Raw genomic sequence first — 19,048 nt, forward strand, 5'->3', positions numbered from 1 at the left:
TGTTTAGACCCCTATGGTATAGTTAAGAGTCCATCAATGACATAATCAATAACTCACAAAGATAAGCGTGTTTAAACTATTATTTGCTTTGTAGAAGTTATTTCTAGTCTAGACAGGTCCCTTTCATATCTGTAAAAGCAGGCAATAGCAGGATAGATATGTTCACGCCGGTTACATCTTGTTTGAAATTTTAGTCAGGTATACATTTACCATTGCTTACTGAGAATACAGAGCAGGAAACTAATTAATACCTTAGAATTTTGTTTTTGGTCATAGTAACTGAAACGATCTTTAATTCTGGATGAACATATTATTATCTGATAGTAAACTGTAAATAAATTTTTTGATGACCTATAAGGTGTATATTTTAACCAATTCACGCAAAACACAAATATTGAGGCCCGGGAAGTTTCATTGAAAGGACGTGTCGACCAATAACATATTATTCTTTGTGATTGTATGTCATGTTGCAAACTTAATAATTTAAGATTAGACCGCAGCTGTATGCTTCCTTGCATCATCTGAAAAAAAAAATAAAAAAAAAATAAATATAAGTGTGAGGTTAGGAGAGGGAAGCTATATGTATTCTAAAATGAATTATATGCAATGAAATACAACATGTACAATATAGCTTACACTTTCATTTTGTAATAGGGAATATTTTGAAAGACTAGACTATGATTCTGTAGAATATTTTCATTATATAACTACATATATTCATATAGACACATGTTAGAGCAATGACAAATGTATGAACAGTTATAGTTTTGAGTACAACTTCAAATTATCATTTTACTGGTATATTCGTACAATCATAAATGCCACAATAAACGTATTTTTACTAAATTACAAACATAGGACATTGTATCGGACAATTGATTAAGAATTGAACGCTTCTTTTTGTAACTTCATTAGGGTGTAAAAGCGTTGCAAGAAGTACATTTTGTATGAATCGCGGAAGCGTTTCATTCTAAACATGTGCGCACGGTCAACGTTGTTACAACCCGATGAAGTTACAAAAGGACGCATTCGATAATTATAATTACATTTTTTACCTAGGATCATGAAACACGATTTTTATCAACTTTTTATTTAATTAACCTGTACACTTTATTGTGGGACCTAGTGTCATCATGAATGATACATTTTATTGTGTAATAAAGTTGATTAAGGAATAACGCAAGATGTGCAGTTGGCCAATCAGAATAACGTTTTACTAGGAAACATACATTTAAAGTAATTATTTCGTAATGTTCACGTAAAGAGGTTTCCCTTGTTTCGATTTTAGTCCCTTTATATATTTAGTTTGACATGTACGTGTATGACAGTTCCTGGATCCATATATTATCATACTATAATTTACGCAAATCTGTATTGTCGAAAAACGTAAGATGAAAACCAATACAATGGATGTTTATTTATCGTTCTTTGTATTTTCTTTGATATTTTGGTTTCAACTATTTTCATTCGATATACAAATAAAAAGATGTTCAAAAATTTTCATTATACAACTACATGCATTCATATAGACACATGTTAGAGCAAACGAGTACAACTTCAAATTGTTATTGACACAAATGATAAATACGTACACATATATGGCAGTCAAAATCAGACGATTTGATTTTGATTTTTGATTTTTGGTGTTTTAACGCCACTTTTAAGCGCCGTATTTATGCTATTTTGTGACGGTCAGCTTTTTTGTGGAGAAAGCCGGAGTGCCCGGAGAAAACCATCGACCTTTGATAGGAAAACTGACAATTCTAGTCAATTAAAATAGAAGTCGAGTGCATCCACACGAGCAGGATTCGAACTCACAACCTCAGTGTTGACTGGCCAGTGATTACAGTAGTAAATACTTAGACCACTGAGGGCCCGCAAAAAAAAGAAAGAAAAAAATCAGACGAAAATTGCTTCAATATTAACTAATAAGCGTGACGGGGTTGAAGACTGTATAATCGTTCAAATTTCAACCCAAGCAGTGACAGTAGAGTTGTTACATCAAATATAATCAAATCTATATAAAAACCTGTTCTGACGTGATTGTTTTATCAAATCAATAACAAACAATAGAAAAATAAAACCAAAAGTCAACAGTCAAAAAACAATAGGGGAAAAGATTGAATATATTTATGAAATACTAGCGATTATCAAAACTGTATTCATCAACGTGCACTCTGATTAAAAATATAATTATAGTAATTATGCCGTCTATTCTATAGGGCTTAAAGTGATTTTTGTCTGCAGTCGATTATATTGCAGTCAGGATTCTACTTCGTCAAAATTATCTCCCCATTACGCCAGTTCATTTTCACAATCGTAGAAATGGAAGCCATTATAGGGATGATGCGCTGCCAATTTTGCTCTCGGAAACCGATAATTTTATCCACATTGCACCATTACGATCCTTATATGTCAGTTGTATTTTAAAAGACAAATGTATCAACTAGCTAATGAGCATCAGTTAATGATCTTGTCTGCATTCATTCAACTTAAAACTATTGTCTGATCGGTTGTCAGATGGAATTTTCGAAAATTCATAAACATTTAAAAAAAAATCTAATTAAATATTTCGTGGAAGGGCAGACTAGATTTTTTTAGTGGTTGAAGACTATAGTTTTCACACACAAAAAATTATAATTTTTCGAAGATATGCATTTTCATCATCCAACTTGAAAGACTGTCGTCAAGTACTTTCAGTTTAAAAAAATAGCTATTCGAACACACCTACTCTGTTTTTGTGATTCATTAGATAGGTATTTCACTTGACCCTTATATTTCATCTTTTAGTACTGTGATTTTTTAATGTTATAAAGTCAAACTGTAGCTTTGATATATAAAAATGATAGAATCTGAAGCGAGAGGATGAATGAAATATTCTTGCTTTGTACGATATCAAGACAAAATATTCAACTTAAACACGCCCTAACATAAAAAGGTGCACTCGATTTTCTCTTTTCGATACAATTGTTACCCACTTTTTGGAATTTTTTCTTGAGTCACATAATGGAAGGGCAGACACGAAAATTACTGAACTAAAAGATTGATATGTTTTCCGTCAGTGGTAAATTTTTGAAAAAAATCGGAGGTTATGCATTTTCTACATCCAACTTGAAAGATACCCATGTCGTCGACTTGATATCTAATTGTTCTGCTTAACTATGTACTAGATAAATTGAAAACTTATGCAAATGGTGTTTTTAAAATAAAACACTTCGTAATTGAGAAGAAAATTGTAATTTTGTTTGTTTCTATTAACTTTTAAAATTTTTGTCACTATAGTAAACATTACAGTAAGCATTTATCGCCTTCTCTAACAAAGAGCTTCGATTCTTTTGTTCTATTTCAACCTGGTTTCCGACTGTATTGTATTTCAGTTGACGGGATATATTTGTAACATGAAATTGTCTGCCATGGCATGCGGCGATTTGATTGACAGTTGAAATTGCGGCCGTAAACTTTGCTCACAAATTACGTTGCGTCATCAATTTCTATTGACTTGGCTTTGTCATTACATATTGATCTGGTCATTGATGGTCATCCAAATAATTTCAGATTCAGATTTTCGTTGCTAAGTCTCGTCATTATTGAAATGCAAAAATTAAAGTGTACATCCTAATGGCCATTCGTTATAGGTTTGAAGTAATGCTATATGACTGCATTCTCTTGCTCAAATGACATTAACCAAATGTTTAACCTATACCGGACGGACAAACAAAAGCATTAGAAAATACTTTAAGGATGTTTGCTCCTCCATTTTTTTACTTTTTGCCAGATTTTCGGAATCCTCTGGTTTTATCCATGTATTGTCATTAAAAAAATTTGCCCACTAACCCCTACTTTTCTTTTGATCATTTTATTACATAAAGTTTAAAAAGCCATATTTCAAACTTTTATAAAATTCTTGTTATTTTTTCATGGTGTTAGAAACAAATAAGGTGCCAATGTGAAATATATGAACAATCTAGAGAGAATAATTTCCCGCCAAATTTTCAATGGCTTATATCTCTTAAACGAGCACACGGATCCTCCATTTTTTTCTACTTTTTTAGTTTCATTATCTATATACTATCAATTCATAATAGTCTTTTAAAAAGCTTGTTATTTTTTAACAGAGTAGCGAACATCCTTAATTGATAGTATTCATGTCATTATATCTGGCGGATAGTTGTCTCATTGTAGTCCTGCTAAATCTTTATATTTTCAAATTTTAGGTGGAACATACATATATGATTAGATCAGTAACAAGCAACAACAGCAGAAAAGTTGTAGTTCCAAATGATAATATTGATATAAAAAAAAAATGTATCGAGTTTTAATTAACATACCTTCAATCCATGCATATACTATCTTCTTACAGCTACTACTCATTATCAACAGACTATGTCGAACAGACTTATCTTTAAACAGAAAACATATAGGTATGGATGTTTCCTTGTCATGTTTTGGAAATTTTGTCATATTTACGGAATCCTCTGGTTTTATCCATTTGATTGGATTAATAAATTTTGCCCATTGACCGCCATTTTTTTTATGAATCTTTTACATGTACATTTATAGGCCATCTGTTAAAGTCTCATAACATCTTTGTTAATTTTGATAGATTTTGAGAACTTAAACTTGTCAATAATAAAGCTATGAAAAATCAAGAGAAAAAATGTTCCCGCCAAAAATTCAAAAAGCTAATATCTCGCACTTTGACTTAATATTGTATTTTGCTTTATTAATTCCTTTAGTTATCCCCTATTAATATATACTAGTATATTTAAAGCTTGTAATTTTGAAACTGTAAAGCGAACTTCCTTATATTGAAATTCTAGTACCAAGGGTACCTATTAAATAAACAAACAGGTAAAAGGAACTTCAAGAAAATGTTTAGTCACCATTATGTTTTCGGTACTGAATAATACGTACTACTCAGTAACAAGTATTTTATCTAAAGGTTAACAAAAAAAGTATCAAACATATCCATTGTTATTAAATTTTTGATCGTCTTGAATACGAATAAATTGTGATATAATTCAAACACAGCACAAATGTTTCTTGCTCGATAGAGATATTCTTAAAGTCAAAACTAAAGCTAGTTGTGAAACTTAATTCTTTTCAATGAAACTATGCAAGATTAACTAGGCCAGACTGTCTGCTTAAATCTTCATGTACTTCCCCTTTTCATTAATTTAACTTTGGAGTGCAGTTTGTCTGTTAATGCTTTTTTAATACATGGATAAGAAATACAATTTAAAACAGCTGTACCAATCCCAATGTTTTTTTTTAAAGTAGGTTTAACCGAATAAAATTATGTGTGTGATGCTTAAAATACAAATAACTTAATTTTCAATGATATTTTAGGACAAATTAAATGGACCTACAATTATGAAAAACAAAAATCGAGAAATTAAATAAAAACACCATTTACTTACAATTTGAGGATGAAATTTCACCTGAAAAGTAGAATTTGTCAAAAAATTGACCTATTAAATCATTGACGTAGTTGTAATTTGATGGTTAGTTAAATATATGCTTATTTTAAAAAGTGTTATAGATTAGACCGTTGGTTTTCCCGTTTGAATGATTTTACACTATTTATTTGTAGGACCCTTTCTAACTTGCTGTTCAGTGTCAATAAAATCCGTGTGAAGGCCGAACCTTGACCTATAATGGTTTACTTTAATAAATTGTAACTTGGATGCAGATTTTTCTCATTGGCACTCATACCACATCTTCCTATATCTATTAAACTGTTCAATTATGTGAAGCAGTTATACAAATACTTTGCTTTCTTTATAAGCTCTTTGCTTTATTCATAGTATGGCTCTCCTGATAGTACAAATGGATTGTAATACCAGATTGTACTATGCTGCATTTCTAGATCATTATATGGTGCGTTATTATAAATAATAGATAAGATTGGACAAACAATGTCTTCATTTTGTTTAAATGCTGCTCACCATTTTTCTCAGTTAAAGCATGGAATCCAAGTGCTACATCTAAGTACAATCTTTGGACATCTAAAAGCAGGCAAAATACTATGTACAATAAATGTCAATGTTACAATATCTTTAACATGACATTTTTATTTCTTTTAAAAGATTCATCTTTATGTATGGAGAGTTATATCATATGTTTTACTCAAATGTTCAGCTTAATAATTTGACATTTATATGTTTCTGTGTTATATATACTGTAGAAATTTTGATATTGTTGCTTTTTTACTTAGCAATGATTTTGAGTTTACACATAAAAGAGACAAAATATGTTTGGTTAGTTTTTAACTTTAAAACACATTTTAAAACATGGGTGCAACATGTGGAGCAGGATCTACGTACTCTTCCAGAGCATGTGAGATCACCCCCTGTTTTTGGTTGGGTTCTTGTTGTTCAGTATTTAGTTTTCTATGTTGGTTTTTGTAAACTATCATTTGTCTGTTTGTCTTTTTCAATGTTAGCCATGGCGTTGGCAGTTTATTTTCGATTGATGGGTTTAACTGTTCCTCTGGTATCTTTTGCCCCACTTCTATAAGCTGCATTGCTATAAACGACTATTGTTATAATAATTCAAGTTATTGCCCAATAACGGAATTAACATGCCCGTCTAGTACACTTTTTTTAAACGTGTATATCAATTTGTCAATATTTTACCATTAGTTTTTATGAATGAACTCTTTAATATTTTACCTGAGAAATGATTATGTCTTTCCCATTCATGTAATAAACTTATAACATCTAAAATAAAATTTGAATTATGATTATTTAATCAGTCATTCGTCATAACCCGGTCGATTCCGTACCTCATATAACGAATAAAAGGAGAGTAGCGGAATCACCCGAGGATTGACGACTGTTTAATCAGTCTAATAACAGTAATGTACACAGATGTAGAAAAGACAACTTACGTTAATAACTTCACATGTATATATTTCAGATACTTGACTTATTGTCATAATACATTATTATGGATTCATTATTTATTTGGATACCGACTTTTGTTAGTTTTGTGTGTACAGGTGAACCACGAATTCAAATGTCCAAAGAATTACAAATTTTCTATACGCTCCACAGAATCGGAGAAACAACGAAATCAAATATCCACGAAAATGCAAGTTTTCCTCAATCCACGAAAATTGATACCAACGAGTATACCTTCATCCACAGTAAGAACTGGTATTGAATAGATGAAGAACGATGTGGATTTGTTTGCAGTAGAACTTCTATTTAGAAAGAAGGAGACTTCTTTCCATATGAACACCAAGGCTTAAAGCTTGCGTTTGTCATTATTCCAGCAAAAAACATAAAGCAAAAAGAAAAAAATATTTTATAATGATGGACATTTAATGAATTGGCAGGAATTAAAAAAAAAACATATAACATTGATACCAACTTTTTATATTTTAAGGAGTAATATCAGCTGTTTATTCCTATATGAAAAGTCTTAATATTAAATGTAATCAGTTTATAAAGCCTTATTGGCCAATTATACCACCTACTATTTCTATATTTATGAAATCTACAAAAGGACCAAAAGACATGTACAATGTTTTAAATGAAAACATAACAAATATCACATCACAGGAAAGGTGGTCTTTAATCCTAAATAGACATAATATTATTTGGAATGAAATATACAGACTGCCATTTTACATTTATTTACTAAAAATTCAAAATTACAGTGGCTCCAATACATGATTAATTACAGAATTTTGGGAACTATCAAATTACTCTACAAAATTAAAGTCTCACAAAACAATAAATGCACTTTCTGACAGGACTCAATAGAAACGATAGGACACAAATTCTGGACATGTCTTAAAGTTTTTGACGTTTGGGAAGAACTTAATAAATGGATATATGCAAAAGTATCAATTTAACTACCACTTAATTTCGATATTGTCTTATTTGGGATATTAGAAAACACAGGAAAAAAAATACGTAGGAAATCTCATAATACTATTTACTAACTGTAATATATACAAAACAAAAATGCAATCTGGACAAGTAAATATTGTAGCCTTAAAAAATTATCTTAAAGAAAATTTGTTTATTAAAAAAATAATATTTTATAAAAATAAACCATTGCAATCCATGCTACCTGAGACTAAGATTATTATTATTAATATTATACGTTTATAGAAGGATTCAAAATATCAACTGTATGTACTTGTCTCGATTTTGCTGAAGTCTGTGGACTTATAAACTATTATTATTATATTTATATTTTTTAGTTTTTTTTTTTTTTGCTATTGAAAACATTTAAAAAAAAATAACATTAAACAAGCAAAAAGATCTAGAAAAAAAGGATTAGTAATTAAATACTAAACAAATAAACCGACCTTAAATTAGAAAAAAAATATTTTTTATGAATAAATAATTGCAAAACAAACAGTATTGTTGTACTTCATTCGAATTCGTTAGTCACATATCAATGCTATATGAAATATGTCAAAAATGTTTGTTAAAAAAAAGAAAGAAAATATAAAAAGGAAATGTCAATTAGCTCTTTATTTAATAAGAGTAATAATGGTAACTTACTATTAGCATCTCGTAAGTGAGTACAGTGTTCCTCTGTAAATAAAACAAGTCGAATTGATATAAATGTACTAAGCACTTGATCATGAATATATATCAAGATAACGAGTACTCAAATAAAAAAATTGAAACATTACTTAGTACAATTTTACGTTATTGTTGCATAAGTTTGATCTTTGCCAGAAAAAGCCATTTGTATATCATGTATATGAAGAAAGAAAACTTTTTTTTTCATATAACACTATATCATATGTTTCTAATTTCACTTCGTAAGTATCATGTATGTTACAAGTCGTTTTTTTTTTTTGTCAGGTTTCTTTCAGGACAATCGGTTATAATTGTTTCTTTTTGACATGTCAATCTTAAATCTTTGTGGTTTAAGCGTTGACTGACACAGATACCTTAGGAAGAGCTTACTGGACTCACTCCAACATGCGTGCTGGGTCACTTCCTTTAACAACTCTATAGAAAATAATATAAGGATAGTAAAGGGATAAACAAACGTATTATTTGGAAATAACTTGTTTAGGCCATTACATAACAAAAAGACAAACCAGTAAAAGATAAAAACTGAGCAACATGAGTTCCACCAAAAACCGGGAAGTATTGTTAGTGTTTAAATGTACGTGTTAGCAGATTATGCTACACATGCGGTAATACAAGTGGTTAAGATAAAATTATATACCGGCTTTTACTTTATTTGTTATATTTTGTATTAAATAAATACAGATTGCTTCCATGGTGACACCAAAAAGAAATCATATTTTACAATTTTAACTTTTGTTAATCAAATTTGTGAAAAATCTCTTTCCATAGATATACACATGCATAATACAAATATTAAGCATCATACTGTTAGAAAGGAAGGGGAAGAGTTATTTAAAAATTATGAACGTTAATTTTAAGTTTGTTTCTTACTGTATTTGACCTATATATACTGGTTTACTTTTACCAGTTTTGACTTGGATGGATAGTTGTATTATTGGCACTCATATCACATCTTCTTATAAATTAATATTGTTGCCTCAGCTGCTTTTGGAAATTTAGATATTCGAACTGTTCACATTATACTCCTGTACCAATTTCTTGTTGTTTGTGAATCGTTGTTTTGTATTTGATTATTATCAAATTAATGGAGGGTTGTCAATTCCTCTCATATTTTGTATGTAACAGTTCTAAGGTAAATCGACAATTTAAGCTGACATAACAAGAATCTTTATTTTCCTTTTTTCTTAATTCAAAGCTCCAAAGCAGATGCTTTACTAGATAATATAAGAAGATATAGTATGAGTGCCAATGAGACAACTCTTCATCCAAGTCACACCGAACTGCTAGCTACACAGGGACCCACAAATGCATAGTTAAACAAATTCTAAGAAAAAAAAGAACGGTCTAATTTATATAAAAACGAGAAACAAGGAACACGTATGAACCACATAAACAAACGAAATCCACTGAACAATAGGACTCTGTCTTAGAATAGATAGCAAAAAAATGGGTTTTTCCATTTTAACAGGCACGAATACAACCTTACCTGAAATAAAAGTGTAACACCACAGCATATAAAGACTTTAAAATTTATCAATTGAGATGGCAATAAACTTAATAGAAATAAAAATTGACAAAATCAAGTAAACATTCACTAATCATGCTGAACGAATGCATTTGATGCCTACATGTGTATAAAGTAAATTCATAAAAATACTGAACTTCGAGGAAAATTGAAAATGGAAAGTCCCTACTCAGATAAGTCATGTATCAACTTATTAACTAAGGCATCAGAAGAACTAGTCTTTCGGAAATGCACCAAAACTCATGCAGACTGCATTGAATCATCATATTCCGTAAGTTTTGGAAATACACCTATGATGTTGCTTTATATATCAACATAAAATATAGTTTACTATACATGTTTATTATTATTTGAAATTTTTTGGACTCCGCAATAAGATGACGACAGGGAGCAATTAAAATGAATATTGCTCCAAAGCGAATGCAAATCTCTGGTCATTGAGATTTGATATCTGATTTCCTTACGTTTCATGACATATATCTTTTAATTTACCCTTCATGGAGTTATCTTTTTTTTATTGTTTTCTGGTGTGTGTTTTTTTTTATTGTTTTTTCGTCTTTGATACATACTATAGGCGTTTCTACTTTTTTCCAGTTGAAGACGTAGTGACTGGAGTTATATACAGCTAAGCCAGTGATGCAGTGTGAAGAATGCATGTTTTGCTCTTTAGATTTTAAGTAATTGCATTGTCTTGTAATTGACGTATACTCTACACTGCACTTTATTTTTTATCAAAACCATTCAGTGTATGCATATTTTTTAGTAACAACTAACTGAGGAATAGGAATATGGTCACTTTGGTTTATTCCAACCGTAAGTAAAACTCATGCAAATGTGGGTTGTAAGTTTGCCTTTACGAGATTTACAAATCCACAGTCACGTTTTTAATAACCCTTACAACAATTTGTTGAGTTGTCTTTCGATGTCCTATTGCAAAGCAAAATTTCTATCTTTATTTTGATATAAAATGTACCATCACTTTCCCTTGGCAGTGAACATTTCCGGACCTTCCTTTTGTGGTCACCCTACATATCAGTTATATTAATGTATTTTCTAGTTCTGACATGGATGAAATATTTGACACTAGTCGTTTAGCAAACACTTTCAAAACAAATGACATATAAATGGGTGATAGCATCTCTTTTAGATAAACTAGATCCACACAAAACTGGATATCTATTTGATAGAAAATATGTTATAAGTATAAATATTATTAAAAAAAGAAATAATAATTTAGTCTAGTTGTATTTTCCTGGGTAAGATTTAATGCATTAAAAACAACCAAACTCCATGGTTATAGAATAGAGGAGAGTTCATATAAACAGACAAAATAGAAATTAATCAACCAAATGTAAGAGGAAAAAATAACTATTATATCCCTGACTTGGTACTGGTACCTTCCGAAAAAAAAAGTTATATAGATATAGGAAGATGTGGTATAAGTACCAACGGGAGAACTCGCCATCCAAGTCACAATTTATATACCTGGTTTACAGCTATCCATAACCTTCCACTTTGGTGAAAATGATACATTCCTAACATTTATGTTGGATTCTGCAACACTGTATATGATATAACACTTGTTTAATGTTAGGCCAAACAAAAAAGTATGTGTGTTAACTTTACCCCTACATGTACCTACCCTTACTTTTATTCCCTACTATAAGGTCACAATGTTGATCACATAGACGCAATGCTAAAAATATTAATAAATAAATAAAAATCCCTACCTACCTACCCTTTTTTCAGTATGTAACAGTATACATAGATACTTTTGTGCTTGACCTTAACAGACTCTGATTCAGATATTATATAATAATTGTAAACAATATACTTACTGACTGATATTGTCGTTGCTTGTGTTGAAGGAGTTCGTACATGAGCATGTGTCGGTTTAGCGGTAGTTCGTACATGAGCATGTGTAGGTTTTGCGGTAGTTCGTACATGAACATGCATCGGTTTTGCAGTTGTTGCTGCATGCGGATTATGCTGATGTGCAAGATCTAGAGAAAAATATAGTAACTCATTTAATTCAGATTATATTCCACGACACTTTTAACTGGTCAAAGCTTTATACAAGCAAGATTAGATTAGAGATCTTTTATAGATATTTTATGTCTGTTTAGTTGACGCATCATTGTAAATATAACGGAATTTGACGAAACTGTTGTACAAAGTGAGAGGTTTAGCGCTATATAACCTGGTTAAATTCATCATTTTCTACATTTGAAAATACCGGTACCAAGTCGGGAATATGACAGTTCTTGTCCATTCGTTTTTTATGTGTTTTGTCATTTGAATTTGCCATGTGATTAGGGATTTTCCGATTTGATTTTTCCTCTGAGTTCAGTATTTTTGCGATTTTACTTTTTGCTTCACGACCGAAGTACTCGACAATTTAATTTCTATAAATACATTTCTGAATAAAAGTCGCTAGGAAAAATGTGCCTTATGTTAAATATTGTGTGATTTGAATGTTTATTACGCATGTCCGTTGAGACATCAAAGACATAGACAAATACATGTATACAGTCAACCCGTAATTAATGACAGTTTCCAAAAGTACTTTTCTGATTAACATATTCTTGTATGCACGCAGGAATATAAGTTTGAGGTAACACCCATATATACCTCTCAGATGTTTATCTTTTTTTTTTAGCTGAATCTTTTTTATTGTTAAAAAATGGTGGCCACATTTTTTTTCGTGAACTTAATTACTTCGATAGTATTAAATGTTGAAATTGAAAAATATTGTACATTGAGTTATTCAAGTATGAATTAGTGTGATATCAGTTAATTCAAATGCATTGGACATTTTCTTGTATGGAATATTTGCAAAAATGTTGTTATACAATAGTTTTGGTTATTACGTTATCAAACATCGTTTGCTAGGGTAAAAAACGAAGTTTTCGTCTAGCAATCAAATTTACTATTTAATTCTGTTTTATTTATACCAAGGGTAAAGAAATGCCTAGCAAGGCGAGCGTGAATTTAATTCAAAATCTTACTTTCAATCCATTTCATTATTTCCACTCTGCATGCCTGGTTCATGTTTATCATGATATAACCCTCAACATGACGATCTATAAACATGAAAGAAGATAAAAGGTAAATAGTTACATGTCCAATATTCATATAAAGCAACTTGTAATTTATATTTTCATTCGCGCTCGAATGATTCAGATGTAGCGACACGTATTTTGATAGTTGCATCACATCCCTATGACACACAACGAAAGCTCTGTGCGAAAAGTCACATGATATCGTACGACCATCTTAGATCGTACGTCCTTCGTACGTCACATCGTAAATCGTACGATTGCGACTGTTTCATAAACAATTGTAAGTAGAATTTTATCGTGAGTTTGATCGTAAACTTACGAGTATTCACAGGCATTCGTAAGTCAACTCGTTGTGATTCCTCCTGTTGACATTTTGTTCAAATTCACAACATAACATTATCCTACAGAAAATAAAGTTCCATTGGATGATCAGAATACATGTATATATGTTATTTTGTCCCAATCATAAGTAGGCCTAACTGAAATGTTGAATTCCTGAAGTGGATTAACCATTTCTACGTTTGAGTTTAATTTTATTTTAATAAAACGTGCCCCTTGCTTCCAAAGGTCTAAATATTAGACCATAACAACTTAGAAGTGATTGAGCTAGCACTGCACTTAATTTCTAATGGACATCTGCTTTTAATTCACGAAGGGAGGTGGTCCGTACGTTGTGACTCGGGCATGCACCTTTCAATCTAACCTTGTACTAAAATTAACAATAAACAGTTATATCAAACTCAAATTGTAATCATACCCTAACTATGAACTCATGTTCAGCGGTTACACCCTATGTACAAAATTGAAAAGAAAAAAAAACCGTAGACATTTCATATGTTTCTATTTTTTTAATCCACGATGACCATTAGCAAATGCATAGCATAGCATTATTAAAATGAAATGAAAATGTGCATATATTTTTTACATGTTCAAGTCTTAATGTTGTCTTGTCATGCTTTAAAAAACAAGAAACCCGCATAGACACACATCAGAATGCTTAACAGATTTTTCACTAGTTCATAACTAAATTCAAAGATTCGAATAATTTCATTTAAATAATAAAGAAATTTATTTTGATTTGCTTTCAAGAAATGTCGAAGTCCAGATGAATTTATGTCAAATTATGTCTTTAACATAACTAGCAAAAACAGAATGTGCTTGAAAAAAACCCACCCATCAGCCAAATTTTCTAAGAAAACCTAAGATAAAAATATCTTAAAACTATTAAAACTAGACGGGACCCCCATTTTAATAATAGCAAAATCAATTATTATTTTTTCAACTAACATGGTGTTTCGGGGGTAACCCTCTCTTTCACTATTTCAAAATGGTTTGATATGCGCCTAAACATTATAAAGATTAGTCAAACTACTTACAATCTGGATCTCTGTTGCTATGAGTAAAAGCTTCGTCAAAATTACTGGCATAGTGGTGCCACTGTCCTAAAAAATACAGATATGTATGAGTTTGTATGTGTGTTAATGTGCGTGTGCACCTACTTCGCTTCGTTAGAAAAGCACAAAACTATATGTAAAAAGAAATAAGAACAAATTAGAGACGAGCGTTTATTTTAATACACAACTTGCATGACTTGCAAGGTTGTCAGCTGTTCATACTTTTCCAGAGTCCTGCGTTTGCACAATGTATTTTAAGCATCGGTCCTTGCTTTGCTTGATGTACCGTTTATATATGTAATGGAAGATGGGAAATTCATAATGATTGTAATTAATATTATAATATAACATAACCAGGGAAATAGTCTATTAGGAAATAACTACCATTCATATGTATATACTTAAGTCTAGTGTATAGAGTTAAAATTTATCGCGCAAAATGCGAACTTATCTTTTAGTTTTTGTCGTTATCAATCATATTATTGTTTTTAAAATTTAACACTTTACGGTATTGGGACAGATCTGGAACCAGAATATCTGTATTTCCGTAACAGACTAGACATTGAAGATAAAAATGTAAAAACTTTTGCAAATATGATATCGCGGTGAGTTCGTGATATATGTTGTTTGTTTCAGCTGTATACAATTCTGATGTATCATATCATCATAAAATAGCGTGTTACAGGAAGCTTTTACTCTAAAATGTAGATTTCATTTGTTTAAATGCAAAACTATATCACTCTCAAAATTTGATAGCACTTACAATATGAAATAAAAATTGATGGTAACTGCTTGTTCTTTCGAATTCGCCAAGGAGATTCATATATAATCAATAATTTATTCTGTTTATTTATTTTACTTTATATAACACTCTGCAAACCTTACTTATGATATTTGAAAACACAAGAAATTAAACATTGTACATTTTAACAATCCGTTTCAAAAAAATGATAACTCCTGTAACGTAATTTAAAGATCCCCCCCCAGAAACAGAATATAATACTGACTTTTCCTCTTAGCTGCAGATAGATCTTTATGATTTATATCATGATAGAGTTTGTCAACAGCTGAAAGAGAAACAATTGTACAGAAAGTGTTCTCTTCGTCAATCAAGAAGCTTAATTTTGTAATTAATATTGAAGCAAAATGCAATGAGTGTGAATGTAAAAGTAATATCTTTGTTTAGATTGTTTTTTAGCTGAACCATGAAGTCATTATTAGGTTAGGTATGCTACCCTTCTTTAGGGGTATATTACTCCTACAGATAACCAATCTATATGTCTATAGAACTAGAATACTGCTGCAATTTTGATCTTTTTTTTATATCATAGATGTACATGTTAAATTGTGTATTTTTCTTAGGTTTTTTACCATGTTTACAAGATATCAAAATTTTGGTAATGCTACGGATACGCAACAACGCGTAGTCTTGTTTTTTGTATAAATCAAGTAGAAGATAATTTGCCCAAACCTAATTCAAATACGATACACATGTAGATTAAATGTTTATTTAAACACTGCAATGTACTTGAAAAACAATACCAAGTTGTGTATCAGATTTGTTGCATTGAGCTTAAAAATATTTGAAAATGGACATCGATTACTATTTATAATCTTTAACATATTAAAAAAATCATGGACGAACAAAAATTCAAGCAATTTAAACACACAACACTCACCGTCATAGTGATTATGTTTAATCCATTCATTTAACAGGTCGATAGCATCTGTTAAAACAAACAAAAACACAAACAATAGAAACGTGTGGTCTAATGAAACTTGAATTTAAAAATCAAAAACCAAATGTAAAAAATTGCAGAAAAAGTTGATGAAAAGGATAAAAAACTGAATTTGAACTGAATTTGCTCAAAATAAAAATTAAAAAAAATGAATGGAAATCAATGATTTTAAAAATATTTATATCTGTGAATTCTGTTTGGTAAACTACAAGTATGTGATTAGTTCTTGTCAGAGTGTCCTCAGCAACACATTTTATAATTTAAGTACATCGAATACTTTTGCATTATGCTGATGTTTTCTGCTTGCATTGTATAACCAAACATTTTTATATATATTTTTAGCATTTAACATAATTTCCCTTCTTTTGTATAAATGAGGGACGAAAGATACCAAAGGGAGAGATAAACCTATAGATTGAAAATAAACTGACAAGGCCATGGCTAAAATAAAAAGAGACAAATAAAAGTACAACGTTCACTTCAATTGACATATGTTAATTAAGCCCTGGCCACAACGAACCCGTGACACATTTATGCAGCGCCACGAAATAACATTTGGTGAAATCACGGGTCATCTGTTATCGTCGTATGACAGTCACAGGACAGTCGCAAGATATTTTGAACATCGTGGCGCACTTGTGTGTCGGGAGACAAAAAGTGGACATGCATGTGTTGCTCTACGATTTTTTGTCTTGTCAGTGTCTTGTGGCTGTCGTGAGAGTGTCTTAACACAGTCATGCGACTGTCGTGCGATAAACACATTGTCGTGGGTACCAACATGAACAATCTTATTACAACAATCGTACATCTGTAGCACGGCTGTCGCAAGACACTTGTTTTAAAGTCGCACGATTGTCTAGTTAATACTAAATTTCATACGATGCTCGCACAACATTGATTGTCTGTCGTACGACAGTGGTACGTTAGTTGTGCAACATATTTACTTTTTTGATATAGAAGAATACAATTCGGCGGGAATGAATGTTTGTAAAAACATACCGTCTGCCGTTTAAAGAGGATGGCTATTCACCAGAACGATTACACTTGGCCCTGCTAAATAGGCGCCTTGCCTGACTCAAACAAGATATGAATGCAAAGTAGTATCCTCTTTACGTTCGTTCGATTCCGTGAACAGTATAGAAACCAGCAAAACGCCGGACGTTGTTGGGTTTAACCACGAATCGAACGACGTCTGAAGTTTGAGCAGTTTAGTACATTGATGCAATTAAGGCTTGGAAATAAGAACGTCTGCTTGCAATGATATTTATATTGGAACTCTGAATAGATAACGTCACAACAACGGTTACGTCGTGTACATAGAGAGCGGTAGGGGGAACACCTCCTGTGCAATCTTTAAAATATATGATGAAACCTTTCGGATGAAGGGTGCTCGACCATGACGAGCGTATATTTAATTATAGAATCTCAAGGCCCGCCGAATCGTGGAAAACCTGTTTAGATCCTGGCTCACCTTTGGTGTTTTCTACTCATCCCCATTCAATTGTTTCCGAGACGTGCACAGAAGGTCACTTGTTGATGCATAGTGTTACATGACATCACTATCCCGGCTTCCACACGGGTGACCATGACTGGGTTGATGAGCATAAAAATATTTTTCCGGGTGCCTGGCGCCAAAAGACAATAACAATCAAAACCAAGGAGTAAACAAAGACTCACAAAACCAAAGGATATTTACATAACCAGTTATACATAATAATTAAGAAACGACACGAACTCCACTAAAAACCGGGAGTGAAATCAGGTGCTCCAGAAGGGTAGGTATTTCTTGCACCGTATACGGCACCCGTCGTGTTATTTCTTTGTTAAAGCCATGCACAAGGTCAACCAGGCCTCAAATAACAAAAAAAAAAAAAAAAAGGAAACAGATTCATGTTTATATAAACCAAAAAACTTGTCTAACAGTGAGGAAGAAAGACTTCCATGGCAGAACGCTATAATCTGAACACTTGACTATTAAATGTTAACTATACTTGTCAATTTTAAACTGATGATTGTAAATTAAATGTTTTGATTACTTTAGAAGCAGTCTTATGTCTTTGATAGGAAGATTAATGATCAATAATATGAATTCACATAAACGGCGGTTCCTAAAATACATGTAACAAAAAAGGACCACTTAATTTAACTGTTTTAAGCACAAGAATAGACAATCGAATCGCACGACAGTGGCACGATAGTTACACGATAGTAACTTGCGCATCCCATGTCATGAAAACCTGAAGAAAAAACCCACTTGCAATTGCCGTACGTCTGTTGCACTACCAACTTGCAACAAACCCACGACAGTACAATTGCAATTTTGTTCTGTCGTGTACCTATCGTAGAACCATCGTGGACATGTAGTAGATAATGTGACCACTCGAAATATATTTTTTTTACATTTTGCACGCAATTGCCACGAAAACTATTTTATAGATCTTCCACGACAAAAATCGTACGATCTATTGTGACAGGGGCTTTAGAATCAAGTAGCAAAAAAAAATTACTATAATAACCGGTCACCACATTTTCGTGTCCACTATTGAAACAATATGGATGATTAAAAAAAAACAATGATTTGCGATTAAATGATCCATGGTTAAGATTCTCTTAAAGGTATAAAATTCTGTAAAAAAAATCTCAAAATTGTAAACTGTATTTTATTTAGCAAAACGTTTACCTTTTTTTCTAAACTATAATGTTTTGTCAGGCGATGTCTAGAAAATATATTTAGAACTTACGATTTTTCCTGTCTTCA

The 19,048-nt window shown here is 31.4% G+C and overlaps 2 protein-coding genes across 2 annotated transcripts in view; both read right to left on the reverse strand.

The window, feature by feature from the left end:
- LOC139497181 (uncharacterized) overlaps positions 1-19,048 on the reverse strand; it is a 45,444-nt gene that overhangs the window by 20,620 nt on the left and 5,776 nt on the right. The gene's annotated exons all lie outside the window — the stretch shown is intronic.
- LOC139499236 (uncharacterized) lies at positions 443-17,098 on the reverse strand. The gene is made up of 12 exons (XM_071287911.1): positions 16,972-17,098; positions 16,231-16,278; positions 15,559-15,618; positions 14,534-14,599; positions 13,104-13,178; positions 11,934-12,098; positions 8,526-8,558; positions 6,675-6,722; positions 5,949-6,008; positions 5,421-5,441; positions 4,329-4,400; positions 443-521 (listed from the first exon to the last, which is right to left on the reverse strand). Exons 1-12 carry the CDS (start codon positions 17,096-17,098, stop codon positions 490-492), a joined length of 807 nt encoding a protein of 268 aa, XP_071144012.1. The 3' UTR covers positions 443-489.

Source organism: Mytilus edulis, chromosome 12, assembly GCF_963676685.1.
Source record: "Mytilus edulis chromosome 12, xbMytEdul2.2, whole genome shotgun sequence".
In the NCBI taxonomy this organism is placed as follows: Eukaryota; Metazoa; Mollusca; class Bivalvia; order Mytilida; family Mytilidae; genus Mytilus; species Mytilus edulis.